Consider the following 17,219-nt stretch of genomic DNA (forward strand, 5'->3'; position numbering starts at 1 on the left):
GAGGAACTTGAAATATTTACACCACCAGCAGCATCCCCGTGACTCAGATGCCACTGCCGGGGACCTGCGATGTGCTCAGGGAGCAGAGCCAGGCCTGTCCCTGCCGCCCCCAAGCCTGCACAGGGTGAAGACCCCATGGCCCCTCGCTTTTGTCTGCAGCTCTGTGCCAGCTCCGAGGGGGCTCCAGCCTCCCAAATCCTCACTCAAGCCATTCTGGTGCATGAATCAAGAGCTGCATGGGGAAAATGTCCTGCACCCAGCAAAAAAATAACTGCACAGGGGGGGCACCAAGGGGAGCAGGTGCTGGGGGGCACCAGAGGTCCCCATGGGTGCGAGGTGAGGGGTCCCGGTGTCCACCTGAACCCTGGGACAAAGCAGGAGCAGGGAGGTTGATGCCACCAGGGCAGTTGGGCTTCCCTGGTGGGGAGATGCTCGCAGCGCGGGTGAGGCTTCGCTGCCAGCCCGACAAGCAGCCCCGGGGTTTATTCATTAAATCAATCCCGTTAACATGGCAACCGCTTCCACTTTAATCTGCACAGTCACGTTCCGCCACGCTCCGCGAGATCAAGATCTCCGTCAGATCAAAGAGGCAAAAAAAGAACAGAAGGGAGCCGCCTTCTGCCCCCACCCCGCTCCAGCTCCTGGCAGGGGGCAGGATCCCCCCCAGCACCATGGGGCCGGGCAGAGCCAAGGGGCTGGGCAGGGAGCAGGGACCTGGGCGCACCCCCTGCCAACGCCACCGAGCAGGTCCCAAGGGCGGTTGGGGCCCTCGGCCCGATACCTCCCCCCTTAGGGTCCCTTTCCCCCTTTCTCCCTTTTCTTCTCGTTCCCCGCTTCCTTGGCAGCTCTCTTCTCCTCCTGCAGCTCCTTGTACCTCCACTTGGGTGGCTGCAGCAGCTCCTTGTCCCTGGCACGACGCCTCCACTCCCTCCTGCTGGCCGGCGGTGAGGAGGCCTTGGTCAGCTTGATTTTTGGGACGTGTTCCCCAGGGAAGATGCTGTTCCCCCGCAGCAGCAGCAGCCGCTGGGGCAGGAAGCCCAGGAGGCGGCTTTGGGGACGGCGCGGCGGCAGGAGCCGGATCTCCGACACCGCTTGGCCGTTGCACGAGGCTGCCCCGGCCACGGGGCTGGAGGTGCCTGGATCTGGCACGTGCTGCTGGAGGATCTCCGGCACCGACAGCCGGCGTTTGCCCACCTCGGGGGGGCTGTCGGGGCAGACGGTTTGGCAAGCGGTGGCCACGAAGGGGCTGGCGAGGGCGGTGGTCATCCTCACCATGTGGTCCATCACGCCGTCCTCCTCGGGGTCGCGAGGGAAGCGGAAGGTGAAGAGGGAGCGGATCTTCTCCGACAGCCTCTGGCTCCGGGATTTGGGGCTCAGGGCTTTGGCCACCAGCCCGGCCAGCGCCGGCCACTCGGGCAGGTAGCGGGTGCCGAACTGCTCGGCCCGCGGGCGCCGCAGGAGGCTCCGGATGTGAGCGGTCGTCTCGAAGCGGCCGGTGAAGACTGCCCACTCCCTGGCTGTCTTCCCTTTGATGGGATCCACTGCCTGCAGGTCCGCTCCTGGCAACACCAGGATGCAAAGAATGTCACCGCAGTGTCCCCGCTCCGTCCCCAGAATCACCCCAGAGCTCAGGGTGCGTGCACGAGGCAGCACAGAAAGAAAAATAAGAACCCACGGTTCATCCAAAAAAAATGAAAAATGAATGGGTTTGAGCCGTGTTCACAGCCCAGCGGTTGGGGGCAGTGACCAGCAGGTGTCACCACGGCCCAGGCTGGCACTGGACGGACTGCCGGACAGCCCGGTCAGGGGCAGAGGAGCTGCAGGGAAGGGCTCAGAGCCCCTGCCCCGCGTGGAAGGGCTCTGCAAAGCCGTGGCACGGCCAGGCGGCTTTGGGCTGTTCAAGTCAGGACATCGGTGCCACAACACCCCAGGGCAGCGCTGACACCCTGATGTCCCCCCCACCTCCAACCAAGAACATCAGCGCAAGCTCTCAATTTTCCAACCAGAGCCTCAAGATCCGGAGAGGACGCCCGAAGGCGCCAGAGCTCCAGCTCCACCACGTCCCCGGGGACGCTCACCCGCCAGCAGCAGCGCGGCCACGCAGTCCTGCTGCCCCTGCACCGCCGCCTTCATCAGCGCTGTCAGCCCCCGGCCGTCGCGCCTGTCCACGTCCAGCGCCGGGAAGTAGTTCAGGAGGTAGTTGACTATCGTGACGTGTCCTTAGCAGCAGAGAAGCCACGTTAGCGTTTTGGTGGTTAATGAGGGCGAATCGTCAGTGCCCGCTTGCAGAAAGGGCTTGGTGAGGGGCGTCTCAAACGCAAACACGGGGCGAGGCGGGGGGAGCTGGACCTAACCCAGAGCCTGGGTGGCAACGTGCAGAGCACGGTGCTGGCTCGCCAGCTGCTTCAAGCAGATAATGCAGGAAAGAATCCAACAGCAAAAAAATTAAAATTAAATTTAAAAAAATTGCCATTTCTAGCAACAACCAAGGAAGCAGGAATAGCGCACGAGCCCACCGCAGCGCACTCCCTCGGTGGTTCATCAGCCCGGGATTGCCCTGGGGGAGCAGAACCGTCCCACTAGGAGATAACGGTGGGATTGGAGCAGAAGATTCGGTCCCCCAGAGTGGAATTTACTGCTCAGGCCTTTTGCTGGTGTAAGCCTGTGTGGCTCACTTGGTTTTTTTTTTTTTGGTGAGCTGTTGGGCTGACCAAGCACAGGGTCTGGCTGAGTTCTGCTGCTCGGGCAGGACTGCTTGCAAGGGAACATTTCTGCGAGAATCTCCGCTTTTGCACAATTTAATCATTTTTAAGACTGCACTGACATAAGCCATAAGGTTGTACAGGGCAGGTCACCTTGCTTGGGACCCTTATCTTTCCTGGCTGCTCATCTTTGGGGTTGTAGAGGGGAAGGATGGGGGCTATGGCCCTTCAGGAGGGGTCCTGCAGCAGGCATGAGGGGTGCCTACCTGCTTGTGCTGCCATCATGAGCGCCGTGTTCCCCTCCTTGTCCTGCTGGTTGACATCGAAGTGCGGGCACTGCCGCAGCAGGGGCACGATGTCCACGAAGCCCTTGCAGCAGGCGACCATCAGCCCGTTCTGGAGGGGACAGCGCTCAGAGCGGGACCACCACCGCCCTCCCCACCCCAAACCCAAGGGGTCCAGGACGGGAAAGAGGCTGAGGTTCTGCTCTGCGGATCCACGCGACCCCAGGAGCCCCAGATCACCCATCCCACGGCTCTGGGGTCCCATCCCGGGCTCTGCCCCCTGCTCAACCTCCTTCAGCAGCCACCATTCCCAGGACATCCTCTCTGCTCCTCCCCCAGCCACTCACCCTGCCGTTGATGTCCAGCTCCGTGGCCTCCCTCCTGCTCACCCCCCGCTCCAGCCTCTCCCGCACCAGCTTGGCATCGTTCCTGAGGCAGCACTGGTAGAGGCTCAGCCCCTCGGCACCGCCGGTCTCAGCAGGGAGCTCGGAGCAGGGGTAGACGGAGTCGTCGGAGAGGATGCTGCAGGTGTCTGAGGGCTCGGACCCCGCGCTCGACTCATCCTCCTCCTCGTAGTACAGCTCAGGGTCGGAGGCTGCAGCACATTCTCCTCTTCCACGGTCATCTGTCATCCGGCCCGGGCAGCGAGTCCTGCTCGGCACCGAGCCCTGCTAGGGGCCGGCCGCGTCTGCCGGCTCGGTGGGACCGCGAGCGCTCGCCACGCGCTCACTCCCCGCTGCGCAGACACAGAGCGGGGCGTGGGAAGGGGCCGTGGGGCGGCTGCGATGCCGCGGTTCCCATCCTCTCCCCGGCCCCGGGCTTGCAGTGGGAGCTCAGCTGCTGGGCAGGGAGCAGATCCTGACACCGCTGGGCAGGGCAAGCGAGGAGGCACGAGCAAAGCAGCCGGGGCAAAGGATGCGACCGAGAAGGGGGAGAAACAAGTCGGCCCCACAGCAGCCTCTGCTTCACCGGACCACATGAAAGCAGCTGCAAAAGCCCCTGCTGGCAGCAGGAGAGGGGCAGTGAGCGGACACAGCTCTGCTCCCTGCAGCCAAGTCGCTCCAGGAGCCAGGCTGGAGCAGCCCAGGGTGCCCAGCGCAGCACCTGGGTCTGGGGCAATTGGCAGGCTGCAGCAATGAAAGCTCCGTGCTTGGAAGTAGAAGCCAACCATTAATTGATTGGAGCTGCGAGAGGGGTAAAAAGCCTCAGCAATCCCATTAAATTCTCCCACCCCTCCTCAAAATCCTACAGCAGGCCGTGGGGATGAGGGATGCTCTTCCCTCCACACCCTGACCTTACCTGGGGCCGCGCAGACCTTTGCCACGAGTTCCCCCTTGGCTGGGGATCATCCCGGCTCCCCCCAAGGAAGAAAATCCCTGTGAGGCTCCAGAGCCAGCAGGAAATCGCCCCTGCCCTTTTGGTGGGGAAGAGGCTTCTGCCTTGGATCGGAGAGAGCCTTTGCGCACCTAAGCTGTGACAACTTGCGCGTTGCCACGGGCTCAGCAAGTCAAGACATCTTAATTTAAACCGTTGCTTAAAATGGCTCCATCCACCCTGAGCAGGATCAGGGCTGCTTGGGCAGGATTTAGTATCCTTAGCCGAGGAGCTGCTGCGAGCCCAGGGCTCTGTTTTTACCCACCTCAGCTCAGGAGGGTGCCACGGCCTCAGCGACCCCAACAAGCCCCAGCAAAAGCCCCCGGAGCCCCCTCCCAGCTCCCTCTATACGCAGGTGAATTTGCTGAGGGGGGTAAGCCTTGGGAGCTGCTGCTTTTTGCAGGAGAACCCCGATGTCTGCCGGTGCATTAATTAATCTCCTGTAATCCCCTCCCGAGTGGCGTGGCAGGGCCGTGTCTCCAGCCCACCTCCTTCTCGGGGCACTGCATTGCTGAGCCATCGGGGCAGCCGCCGGCTCCAGTCGCTGCTGGCTGAGGAGCTTCAAAACTTCTTCCCTGAGCTTCCCATGCAGCCCGGCTGCTTCTCTTATCGTGATTTATTATTATTATTATTATTTTCTTTTTGTTTTTGCTTGGTTTTAAGTGTTTTCTATGGCATGAGGACAGCTGTGAGATCCGGGAAAGGGCGTGCTCTGCCTCCGGACCGGCTGTTCTCATGGAAAAAATGCAAAAAAAACAAAACAAAAAAAAAGGCTCAAAAGCAGGAGTTTGCTGGGTCCCAAAGCGGATCACGGAAGGCCACGCTCTCCATTTAAAGCAGCCGCTAAGGCAGAGTCCCAAAGGTCCCTTTGCTCGTGCCCTTCTGTGTGACCGGAGGGAGCAGAAGAAGGATCCCAGCTGCGCTCATCCCCGCTCCGATGCTGGGTCTGGGCTCTGTGCCCACGGTGTCCTCCCAAGCCCCGTGTCCCCATGCCCTGACCACCCCTGCAGGGATCCAGGACCCCCTTGAACCCTTGGGTGCCATCGCCAGCCCCGTCCCAGCCCAGGGACAGCCTCTACTGCCCCCAAAGCCACCCCTTTCACTTCGGGGTGCCCTGTGCCAAGCTGTGCCCCTCTGCTCCAAGAGGACGGCAGGGCCAGCGCGGTGTCACCACGGTGTCACCCTTCCCGCAGCCTTCCTGCCTGATCTCGGGAGGATTCCAGGAGCAGATTTGGGGCTTAGGGAGTTATCCGGGACACCCCGGGCCATAATCTCCCGCATGGCGCACGCAGCGGATGCTGAGCCGGTTGCGTAAGGACGAGGTCTCCGGTGCCGGCCTCGTCCCGTTTGCTGGTGGCTTTTCATCCTCCGTGCCTCCGCGGCGTGGGCGGCATGACGCGTGTCACGCGTGGGGCCTTCGGTGGGGTGACAGCGGGGAGGGTGAGTCCTTGCCCAGCCTTTTGCTGCCCCCCCGGGGGTTTGCAGAGCCGCCGGCTGCCGCAAGGGGATGCCGGAGGCTGCGGGAGGAGGCTGCGGGGACCGGGGACGCGCGCAGGTGGGAGAAGGCGGCGGGCAGGGGTGGGAAGGGCTGGCGGATTTTTTTTTTTTCGTTTTTCGTATTTATTTGAAGAAGTTCGCGCACTCGGCACGTCCTCCCGGCATCCTCCCGGGTGCCCTCGCATCCTCCCAGATGTGGCAGAACCATCCCCGCCGGGACAGCATCCTTCCTCCCAGGTGCCACGGCATCCTGCCGGGTGTGCGGGCATCCTCCCCAGCGCCATGACATCCTCCGCACGTCCCCGAGCCTCGCTACCCGGGAACCCATTCCTTACATTCATCCTCTGCCCGAGGCAGGGAGGGAGGCTCGCCTCGGAGGCCGAGAAGCCAGCGGATGAAGAAGGACACACCACGGGGACCCGGGGACGCGCTGCCAAGAGCAGCTCTCGTGGCGGCGGAGCATCGCTCGCTCTCCCGCTGAACCCGAAGACACTAAATCACGGCTGACGCCCAGGAGCATCTGCGCAGGTGGGGGGGCTGGGAAGGGGCTGGAGGGAAGCCCTGATCTTTCACCCCTTGCTCAGGGTCCGTCCGGGAGCGCCGAGCCCGGTGGTCTGGCCCAGGTCACTCATCCCTCACTGCCCGGTCATCTCCATCACAAAACCAGGGCGCAATAACTCAGCATGGAAGGGAAGTGGAGGGCGTTGATTTAAACCCGCGGCCGGGCTCTGCTCACCCCGGCCCGCCTCGACCGCGGTCAGGGCTGGGTCACGGCCGAGTGCAGCTCCTGCCCCGCATCGGGGCAAGGCTGCGGGGACGTGGGGTGTTTGGGATTGGTCTGGGATGGGGGGTGCCTGGTGATATTTAGGGCGTTCATCCCTCCCAGCAGCCCTTCCCTCGTGCCATGTGCTGAGTTCCCTCTGCTGGCCCAAGGGAAGACGTGGTCCATCCATGGGGCAGCCCTGGGGGGGCGCGGGGAAGCCCTGGGGTGCCTGTGCTTTTGGGATGCTGGGGTCCCCATGTCCCAGGCATCCAAGCTAGCTGCTTCCAGGGGCATGGGCAATTCTCCAGCCACGCTGCTGGGACAAGGCTGGGCTCAAACTGTGGTTTACATCGTGACTGTGGCTGGGATCGGCGCAGCTCCTGCACGCACAGCAAAGGCCGTGCTCTGCGGGATGCAGAAGCCAGCTCGGAGGCCAATTTGAGGCTCCAATAAGATGAGATTGCCAAGCCCCAGCACCGAGGCCAGCCCTGAGCCAAGAGGTCTCCAGCATGATGTCGGAGCAGGCTGAGCAGCCTCCTGGTGCCAGCACAGGCTCCAGACCTGGGAATTGCCCTGGGGTTTACCACAAGTACGCACTGAGACCATAATCTGACTTATCCATGGAGCAGCACAACGGCACGAGGACTAACAGGGGGTGCTGGGAAAAGATATCTTTAAAAGTAAAATAAAAATCGAACTCTGCATTTCGTTCCCTTTAACGCAATCACATTTTCACAAACCCCGTGCAAGTAAAGTGGACACCAGCCCTGCACAGCTGATCAAGGACCCGCGCGCGTTCCTCACCAGCCATTTCTGTCTCGTTTCTGCTCATGGAGCAGCAGCATCAGGCCCAAAAGCTTTTGGGTTACAGCTCTGGAACATGTTTTTTTTTTTTTTTTTTTTTTTTTTTCAGCCCAGTTTGAGGCTTCAGAACTAAAGCAGAGAAGAGCCCCCAGGGCAGGGCTTTCTGTGGGGCAGGGCCACGGGCAGAGCCCTCACGAGGCTCCGCGAGCGACTTCAGCAGCCCCCCAGCGATGCCCTCCAGCCCCTCCCAGCCCTGTCCTTTTTAATGTAGGACCGCAGGGTTAAAAAAAATAAAAAATAAACCCAAAGAGAGCAGCTTTTCTGATTAAATTACAGATGGCCAGAGATCAATTTCAATTTCTGCTTTTTTTTTTTTTTTCAAGGGGGGGGGCGCCGCGCGCAGGGCAAAAAAGGGGGGCAGAAAATTAGACTTGCTAATCCCACAGCCGTAATTGTACATAAAGAGAGACGGTGCCGCACCAGGTCCCTGGTGTGCGAGGGGTAATTTAGGGTTGCTTCGCGAAGCCTCGATGAAATTTGGAAGGAGAGGGGCTTCCCCCCCCCCGCCTCCCCCCCCGCAGTAATTGTATTTCTGGTGTCGCAGATGGTGCTGGCTCCGGATCCTTGCTATAAAGAAGATGGATCGCAGCGCGTGGAGGGAGGCGGTCGGGGCCAGTGACCGCACGGCGCTCCGGCTTTCAACTCGAGCCTTCTCCATCAAGCCCTTACAAGGCAGAGGCACGACGCAGCAGGTAAAGGCCACCGTGTCCCGTGCTCTGCTTCCCCCAGGTTTATTTCCAGCTCGTCTTCCAGGCCGTCCCCGTGTCCCTCAGCCCCCCCAGGTACCGTTCGGCTGCTCCTTGAGCCGCTGTAGTGCTTTTGGTGACCCCACTGAGCGGGTGCCCAGGTCTGGGGCTCTTTAGCAGGGTGACAGTTGGGTGGCCAACACAATGCAGCTCTGGGCAAGTGCCTGGCTGCATGGAAGGAGACCAAGAGCCAGAAAATTTCTGGAAATCCTGATTTTGGAAGCAGGCGTGGCTATCAGGAGCAATAAGGAAGAGCTTGGCCATCAACGCTGCTGGGGAGGAGCTGCAGGGCCACCCTGGAGCCCCCCCAAATCCCCACCTCAGGGTGCTCAAAGCTCCTGCCCTACACCCTGGGGGCAAGACAAGAAGCAAGGGCTGTGGAAAACCTCAGGGGCAGTGAGCAGGCTCCTAACAGAAGAGCCCAGTCCCTTGCTGCGTAAATAAATGTCGGGTTATCCAAGCACGCAGGCAATAAATAGAAGCGAGCAGCACGCCGGTGGGAAGCATCCCCACGTTCCTAGGACCAGGATGGCCCAGCCATGGGGAAGGGATGTGGGTGAGGAACCAGGACCGAGGACGGAGCCAGGGCTTTGGTGATTTACAAGATGTGACAACGCCAGCTGAAAATGATGAATAGGAAGTTGCTAATGCCGCTCCCCAGCTGGGCTCAGTTAGTATTAGTGGAGGGGAGAGGACATCCCCAGCTATTTATCATCTTTCCCCAGGCCCCTCTGCCTCTAGGACTGTGAACACCCAGTATCCAGCGCACACTGGTGTGGTTAACCCTTTCTGAGGCTGCCTTGAGGTGCGTCCCTGCTGCTCCTACCCTACCTGCAGCAGCAGGATGTGCCTTTGCTCTCTTTCTGCCCCAAAATGCCCTGCAGGTGGTTCTGGTGCTGCTGGAGGAAAGCAGGTAGGGGCTGGGAAGGCTTTGCAGAAGCTGCTTCTGGGGCAGAAAACAGAATTTTACCTTTTATTATTATTAAATTATTGGTGCTAAGGGGGAGCCCCGGCCTGTAGGGAGGGCAGGGCTGGGTGGGCTGAGGCTTGGCAGCTCATTGCAGCAGTGAGGGAGCTACAGGGGGAGAGGTAAGGGAGGGGGCTGCAGACAGCCATGAAATACAGCTGGGGCCACAGCCAGAAAAAGAAACCCCAACAAACCCGAAAAGATGTCCAAGCACAGCCGGCAAAGCTGCTCCTAGAGCTGGCCGTGCATGGGGCACCCCCAGCATCACCCGTCCCTCCTGCAGCTCCGTGGCCAGTGCTGCGTTATTAGGTTTTGCAGAACAGCAGGCGAGTGTTCGGGAGCTTCGTTAAGCCAAGGCACCGCGCCCTGGGAAGCGCCATCGGCCAGGCTGAAACAAAAGCTGCCCCAGCACCGTGCACCCAGGACCACCCGGATTGCCAGGGACCCCAGCGAAGTGGGATGGTCCCCTCTGAGCAGAATCGGCCCCGTCCTTCCCCCTACGGGTTTTGTGTGTGTTCTGACACCACAAATCAAAGCACCCCAGCTGCATCCCCTTATCCTGACCCGTGGCAGCCAGGCACAGAGGGCCCAGATCCCGTTCCTTGCTGGGAAACTGAGGCATGCGGGGAGCTGAGCCAGGCTAACGCTGGTGCTCAGCAGCCTCTGGACTTCCCCTTCCCACCAGGGCTAGATCCAGGGATTGGGGCGAGAAGAGGCGAGCAGGAGCCGTGGTGCCCTTCGGGGCTGCTGTCTCCGCTCTCGGCGGCCAGCGCTGCCGGCTCGGGTGCAGCGTGTAACCCGACGCTCCCATTCCTGTCATGTTTTACATGGCTGGGCATGTGGTTATATTTTGTTTTGCCAACCTTTGCTTTCCCCAAAGGAGGGAATGAAAGGGCCAGTGTGCCGCCAATTTATTGTGCCTCATGAGAGCCCCATGGCTGCCGAAAAAGCAGATGCCTTCTGCTCAATCTGGCCTGTTGCTATGTAAACCTCCTTCCCGCTTTGATGTCCCCTATAAATACTCCATGTGTTTCCAATAAACTGGCATTTTTATCACTGGAGCTGTTAAAGGCAGATCTGTGTCAGATTTGTCCCTCGGCTCGGCTGGGGGCTCGCTCGGGATAACCTTCCTGCCCTCGGAGAGGAGCTCGTGGTATCTGGAGAGGGGTCCGGAGGGGCTGCGGTGGCCGCTGCAGCGGTGTCACCTCCCCACGCTGCCGCATTGCTTGGGTGCGGTGCAGGCTGCAAGCCTGGCACGCTGCTCCTGGGGGTGAGGGAAAGCCCTCGTGTTTTTATTATTATTATTATTATTATTTTTATTTTCTTTCCTAATTTTCAGCTTACGTGAGGCAACAGCCAAAGGGTGCGCAGGAAACACCGCCTTGCATCCCTCCACGAGGAGCAGCCCAGAAACCACGACTTCCCCCCCCCTTTTTTTTTATTATTGCACTGAACTGTTAGGACGAAACCCACCTCACCTGCTCACAAAACACCTTCTTAATCTCCCTGCGGCTCCCCCCTGCCCTTTCCCGTATATAAATCTCCCTGATTATCATTGTCGCCCAAGGACAGAGCGTGAGCCCTCCCCCAGCTCCGGGCACCTCCTCCATCACGCGCGCGTGAAGCCGACGCACTCCCCGCTCTCCGTAGCGGATTCTCCACCTTTAGGTGATGCACACGAGGCTTTGGGGTGTTCACCCCTGGACCAGGGGAGCCTGGGCTGTAGCCCAGGCAGAAAAATCCCCTCAGCACCCAACAGGCTCGTGGCCACGGTTGTCGGCAGCGGTTTGAGTGTAAATCCCTGGAGTTTGGGTACGAGGTCCCCAGGTCCAAGCTCTCGCTCTGTGGCTGGGTAGCGAACATTGGGAAACTGGGGGAGGGGGTGTTTTTTTTTTTTTTTTTTTTTCTCCTGATTCCCTATTTTGGCCTGAAATGTGGTGTCAGAAGCCTGGCTGATATATGCTGCAAAAAAAGGGGTCGGCAGCGCCGGTATTCTTTATTTTGACAGGGCAATGAAAGTGTTATGTAGTCGTGACGCCTCCCTGCTGCTCCACCCCCCTCGTCCTTTATCAACCTGAAAGAGCCCAGGACCCTATTTATAACCTAACCTGAATTGTGCAATGCATGGGGAAGGGGCCACAAAGAGCGGTGATTTATGGATGCGAAAAAACAATGCTGACCCTCCGGGCTCTCCCCTTGCCTGGCTGGGGAGACCCCCTCTGCCCCCAGCAGCCGCATCGGGGATTCGCCACCTTACCCCTCGGTTCCTGCGGACACCCAAGTGCCAGCACGGGTCAGCTCTGCCTGGAGCAGAGGAGACCAGAGGCAAACAAACCCCGGCTGCAATTTCTGAACGTCACCCATTTGTGGGTTGCAGGAGCGGAGCTGCTGCCTGTGAGCAGCGCTGGGCAGGGGTTGCAGTCCCCAGGGGTGGCATTGAGCGTCCCGAGGGCGTTTGTACCCCAGGCTGCTCCTCTCAGCGCTGCTCGCCTGGAGGTTTCCGCAAGCGCTTTCCTAAAATTATTTAGCAGGTTTTAAATGGATAAGCCTGAGAAAAAGCTCTTGGTCTGCCCGCCAGCAGCACTGACAGGTCACACCATCGCTATTTAGGGTGCAGGGGAAGCAGGGGGTGGTGGCGGCTCCCCGGCCCCGCTGCTGCCCATCCTGGCCCCGCACGCAATGCACGGGTGCTCACAGCAGTGACTCGGTGCACGGCTTGCAGTGCAGCCTGTGGATGGGTTTGGGGCGGAGGGGTGCCTCCCTGACTGTGTTTAAATGCCAAATATCCGCAGTCATCCACAGGAATTAGTCTTTTCATTGTATTTTTTACGGCCACGAGGTGAGAATACTTTGGGACTGAGGAGGAGAGTGTTTGCTGCCCCTTGCTGCGTTGTTTCTGCTGGGGTTGCTTGGGCACGAGGCGTGGGGCAGCCTGCTGCCCTGCACACGGGTGCTCTGGTTGCGTTTGCTCTTCTTGCACGGATCTGCCAAAAAAAGATGAGTGACAGAAGCGCCATCAGCCGGCCTCTCGCCCCTCGTGAGTACGCGAGGTTATTGCTGATGACATCTGAATTTGGTATGTGAAATGCCTCCGCTCCGAGCTGTGACACGTTGATACTTGAAGCAACCCAGCAGGGTTTTGCCTTTCCCCACATAATTACTGCCAGATCGCTGCCCCGTCCCTGCGATCCCCAGGGAAGCTGCACGGGGGCGGCCGGGCCAGCGAGGATGCTGCGCACACGACACGGGCCCCGACGGATCCTGCGGGGAGCACGGGAAGCTTTCCGTGCAGAGGAGATGTGCTGGATTAACGATTTCCAGGGCAAAAGCCTCTCTTTCTCTGGAAGGTGCCCTAACTGCAGCACCAAGGGTTTCACCACTGATGCACAAACTCTTGGTGGAAATCTTCTCCATCCTCCCAGCCTCCAGTGCCCTCCGCTGCTCCCGGCACAACCGGCGCGCTGTGCTTGCATGCTAAAGAGCTTAACGAGGGTGTTTCTTCTATCTTAACTAATTTACTCTCATATACATCGAGGTCAGCTAGGGTGCAGGGCGCTGGAACTGGGGTGAGAAAAGCTCTTGACAAGAGCAAGCTTGCTCTGCTTTCCGTCAAGCGCCAGCCCCGCCGCCTGCAGCGTTTCCCTTTGGTGCCGGGGCCGCGGCACCTCCCTGCAGCCCCGTGGCTCCGAGTGGCTGCACGAACACCCAGAGCGGGGCAGAGGAGCTGTGACAGCAGCACGGCTGGAAGCAGGATGCCAAAGGGGAGGATCCGTCCGTCTGTCCGTGCTGGGGGCTCACCAGGTTTCGTGCAGGAGAGCAGAGATGCTGCTGATGCTCGCAGGACCCAGCCTCGCCCAGATCTGGGGACAAAAAGAGGGTGAAGGGTGGGTGCAGCCTGCTCGGGGCCACATTTGTGCGGCTTGAGGTCCCTGCTTGCTTTCTGGGGCTGCAGGGAGCCACGGGACCAGCAGCACTGCCTGGAGCTGGGGGCAAAAATAATCATAAAATGGTTTTTACGGGGCAGCTGCTTGCAGAGGCTTGTTGTGGGAAAAGCAGATCCAGCTGCTGCATTCAGCCAAGCATGAAAATAGCGAAGGGGAAGGGCAAGCGCTGCAGCGTGGGCTGCGTTGCACCCAGGATGCTCATCTCGTGTCCCCAGGGCTTGGGGACAGAAGGAAGGGGAGCTGGGGGGGCGGGGGGGGTTGAGCGTGGGGCTGTGTGGGAGCAGCACGGGTGTTGGGGTGCATGGAGATGCCCTGGCACATCCTTCCCTTCCCCTCCACGTTTTTCCAGATGGGCTTTTGACCCCATTCCCATTCATCCTCGCTGCCTTGCAGGGGATCGTTTCGTGGGCTCAAAGCCCCGCATGTGCCCATGGCAATGTGCTCGCTGGTGGTCCCGCTGCGAGGGGCAGAGGGGTTGCTCCTGCTTCTCAGGGCCCTTCTCTTTGAGGAAATGTGCGGGGTAGGCAGCACCTCAGGCTGGAAGAAAGGACTAAAGTTGGACTCGCATAAGGCAGGAGATGTTTGTACCATGGGTGCTTTTTCCTACATTCAATCCCCGTTGGCACTGGTGGGAACCCAGAGTAGATCCAAAGCTTGCACAGAGTTGTAGAGCCTCCAGATTTCGGACTTTCTTCATCAAAATGTTCTTCTTTCCTGGTGTCTGCAGGTTGATGGACAAGTCCATGACAAGTTTAAAGTCCTGCTGTCTAACCAAAAGTCTTGCAGAAAGCCAAGAGCTTCCTCAACGGGGACGCTCCAAATGTCCGTAACAATGCACGCAGAGTTCATGTTTCATTGTGCGTTGATTTATCATCCCTTGAGTTAATTATTGACCTTAGCTTTGCCTCGGTCAATATTTACCTCCCCAGGTCAATAAATCTTGACGTTCACCTCAACAGAAGTCGATATCTGCTTAGTGTTTATCTATTCCCTCTGTTGCTAATTTTGCTGAAAGCTTTTATTTATTCTTATAAAGAATAAATGGCTCGGTGCATGGCAGGAGCGCCTCTCGGTTACCCACCGTGGGCAAAGCCTGGGACATCGTGGACAAAAGCCACGGGTGGCTTGGCTCCAGCCGAGGCAGGGCACTGCTTGGCCTCATCCCGTTGATGGGACCTGGCTGATTTTCAAGCATCAGCAGTGCCGGGGTTCGTGACGGGGCTGGCTGCTCTGCTAGGACCACAGGCGTGAGCCCACCAGCCAGGCTTGGGGTGGTTGAGGGTTTGGGGCAGGGGGAAGGACCACAGCTTGTTATGGAAAGAGAGGGCAGAGCTGCGGGACGTCGTGCCCGCTTTGCCGCTTGGGTCTGGAGCTTTGCAGGTGTTTGTGGGTGCAGTTCTCCTGTCCCTGCTTGTAATCGAGGGAAATTGAGGAAACCGTGCCGGGAATGGATGAGGGAGTCATGATGCTATAGAGCTTATTGCCATAAGTGCATTACTGGGGTCTGAACCTTTTCCCACTCCCGTCTGGAGTGGCTGGAGCCCCTGTGCTGCCCCTCACAACCTTGGGGTGCTTGGGACCCTCCTGGGCGATGCCCCAGCCCCCGTGAACCTGCCTTTCCCTTCTTCCATTCCGCAGCGCTGGGCGAATCGCTGACGCATCTCTGCGCCTGTCCCCTCCTTTTGATTACGGCGTGACAGAGACAAATCGGCGTGACTGCAGGGGTGGCGGGAGTGGGGAGGGGGCCAGGGGCTCGCAACGTGATGGTGTGAGTGGGCTGCGTGCAGCTCTGGCCTCTGGGACCTGGTGTGCTCCACCAGGACCTGGTGCGCTCCGCCGGTGCTGTGACCACGTATCCCAGCCGCTGTCGCGCTCATCAGCAGAGAAGCCCAGAACCCCACGGAGAACCCACAGCACGTGGGCACCACCTGCCCTGCACCCCAGGGACCCCCCCCCCCCACACACACACACCCATGGGTGCAGCCCAGCAAGCCCTAGGGGTGCTGCTTGGTTTGGGAGCAGAGCCGTGTCCCCAGCACCCTGTGCGTTGCGCTGCCAGCCCAGCCCTCCAGGAGCCAGGTGGGGGTCCCCGGGGGGGGCTCTGGCTAAATGGGGCCCCAGTGTGGGCTCGCTGCAGGGCTCTGCACGCTCTGTCCCTTCCCTTGCTGCAGCATCCCCACCAGCTGCCCCATCTTCTGCCTCTCACAGCCAGGCTGTGAGTACCACGGCCCCGTGCTCCATGCCTGCAGAGGCCGATGGCTCTTTTATGGGGCGGGGGACAACTGGGGTCCATCCTGAGGACGTGACGAGACATAACCAGGAAAAACAGCCTAGCGTGAAGCTGCTCTGCTCTGCTCGGCCATATCCCGTTAGCAGGGAAATGGGATTTGGTCGGGGCAGGAGGATGCTGCGAAGCCTCCTTGGTGGAGCCCAGGTGGTGGCAGCAGTCTGTCTGCAGCAATCCCCGGCTCTCCTGTCCGCTTTTTCCTCACTGTGCATGCTGAGCGGGGCGAGGACGCAGGGAGCCCCGCAGGTGGGAGGTGGGACAGGAGGTGCAGCCTCAGGGATTCCCCCTTCCACCTCCTAATGCCAACTCCAGGCTCTGGGCTCCGGGGCCAGCCCTGAAGGATGCTGCGGAGGGCTCTCTGCAGCACTGGGTACGGCCAGAGATTTTGTCTTCCCATCACCTGACTTTGGAATGATTTTCTCTCCTCCTCACCTCTCTCCGCATGTCCCCCTCGCCCACCAGGACCCCCCGACACAATCCCTAATCTCCCTCTCCCCGCGAGGAGGAGCGGGGAATAACCTCCATCTCTACGCTCCTGCCTCGAACTTTTAATATTTTAATTGAGTGAATTGACCTGGAGTAGTCTATTGAACTCTGCCTGACCTTTTAAATAACAGGTCAAGGATTTAGCTTTGCGGTGCTGACCTCTTCCCTTATCTGCTAATACTGCTCCTCTCTCAATTAGCTGCCGTCCCCCGGCCGGCCGATGCTGGGACCACTTGGCCGGCGTCAGCGTGGCTTCCTGCACGCACCAGTGGGCACCGCTGTGGCCCTGAAACGGAGCTCATCGGTGCTCCTGCCAGCCTCCGTGCTCGGGGACGGACCTCCGGGAGGGGACGTCGGCCAGCTCACTGGCACCTGGAGGGAGCGTTGTCCTCTTCGCGATGGGGAAAACCTGAAGCTTGGCAAGAGGGAACGGCAAAGCTGGAGGTGCTGGGAGGGTCCTGGAGCTGTTCCAGCCTCGTGAACCACATTGAGGAGCCTGCAAGGGCGTTTCCCCATCTCCCCAGGTGCCACAGGTCATCAAGAGGAAAGCTCGGTGCCCGAGGGTCCCACCCTGTCCGGTGAACCGAAGCAAGGGGACCCCCTGGAGCCAGCCAGAGCTGCTGCTTCATCCTTCCCCAGGACAACAGCAGAAGATGCTTGCTAGGGGATCCGAGCCGTGCTGAGGGCCATGATCGAGACTTTTTGGTGTCACACCGCACATGGGACAGGGACTGTCCTCAGCCACACCAGCGTGAGCAGGAGGTCCCGCGCCGTCAGCTACAGCTGCCTCTGCGGGCAGGGCTCCTCGTGCTCTCCCGGGCATCTCCCATGTCTGGAAAACGGCCGCAAGCCCAGCTGGGCAGCGAGGGGCTCAGGACCCCTCCGTTAACCCCGTGGAAGCATCAGGACCCTCCTCGCAGCCCGCATGGCCATGCCACCCTCTCCGTCCCACGCAGCTGCCGGGTCCGCCTGCATCCGTTCAGCAGTTACGGGGAGCACAGGCTGGTAAACCCATCAAACCCCGCCTGGTCCAACTTTATCTCTGCTAAAGCCCGGAGAGCAGCCCGTGGTTACCCAGCCCTGTTAAATTAGCGCTGGGCTCCGCATTCCAGAGTATAAATATCTGCCATTGTAGTGCTGAGGAATGCAAGCGCGTTGGAGTCTAAAATTAAAGAGCTGGGAATAAGGCATCTCGGGTTACCAGAAACAAGACTCCATTGTGCTCCCATTGGGGCTTGGGCTTGGTACAGGGAAGCGGACTGTTAGTGTTTAGAAACTGCCTGGGTTAAAAGCAAGGGGCAAAGC

At 59.8% G+C, this 17,219-nt stretch overlaps 1 protein-coding gene across 1 annotated transcript; it reads right to left on the minus strand.

The window, feature by feature from the left end:
• Positions 1-298: 298 nt before the first annotated feature.
• On the minus strand, positions 299-4,669 carry LOC118155631 (photoreceptor ankyrin repeat protein-like). The gene is made up of 5 exons (XM_035309019.1): positions 4,286-4,669; positions 3,334-3,722; positions 2,969-3,098; positions 2,079-2,219; positions 299-1,559 (listed from the first exon to the last, which is right to left on the minus strand). The coding sequence occupies exons 2-5, from the start codon at positions 3,616-3,618 to the stop codon at positions 790-792; spliced, it is 1,326 nt and encodes a 441-aa protein (XP_035164910.1). The 5' UTR covers positions 3,619-3,722; positions 4,286-4,669; the 3' UTR covers positions 299-789.
• Positions 4,670-17,219: the final 12,550 nt, after the last annotated feature.

Source organism: Oxyura jamaicensis, chromosome 33 (genome assembly GCF_011077185.1).
Source record: "Oxyura jamaicensis isolate SHBP4307 breed ruddy duck chromosome 33, BPBGC_Ojam_1.0, whole genome shotgun sequence".
NCBI lineage: Eukaryota > Metazoa > Chordata > Aves > Anseriformes > Anatidae > Oxyura > Oxyura jamaicensis.

Coding starts and splice junctions, on each gene's coding strand:
- LOC118155631 (XM_035309019.1), bottom strand. CDS start 3,618: ATGACAGATGACCGTGGAAGAGGAGAATGTGCTGCAGCCTCCGACCCT. Junction 3,099..3,333: donor AGCTGGACATCAACGGCAGG/GTGAGTGGCTGG, acceptor TGTCCCCTCCAG/AACGGGCTGATGGTCGCCTG. Junction 2,220..2,968: donor CATGATGGCAGCACAAGCAG/GTAGGCACCCCT, acceptor TCTGCTGCTAAG/GACACGTCACGATAGTCAAC.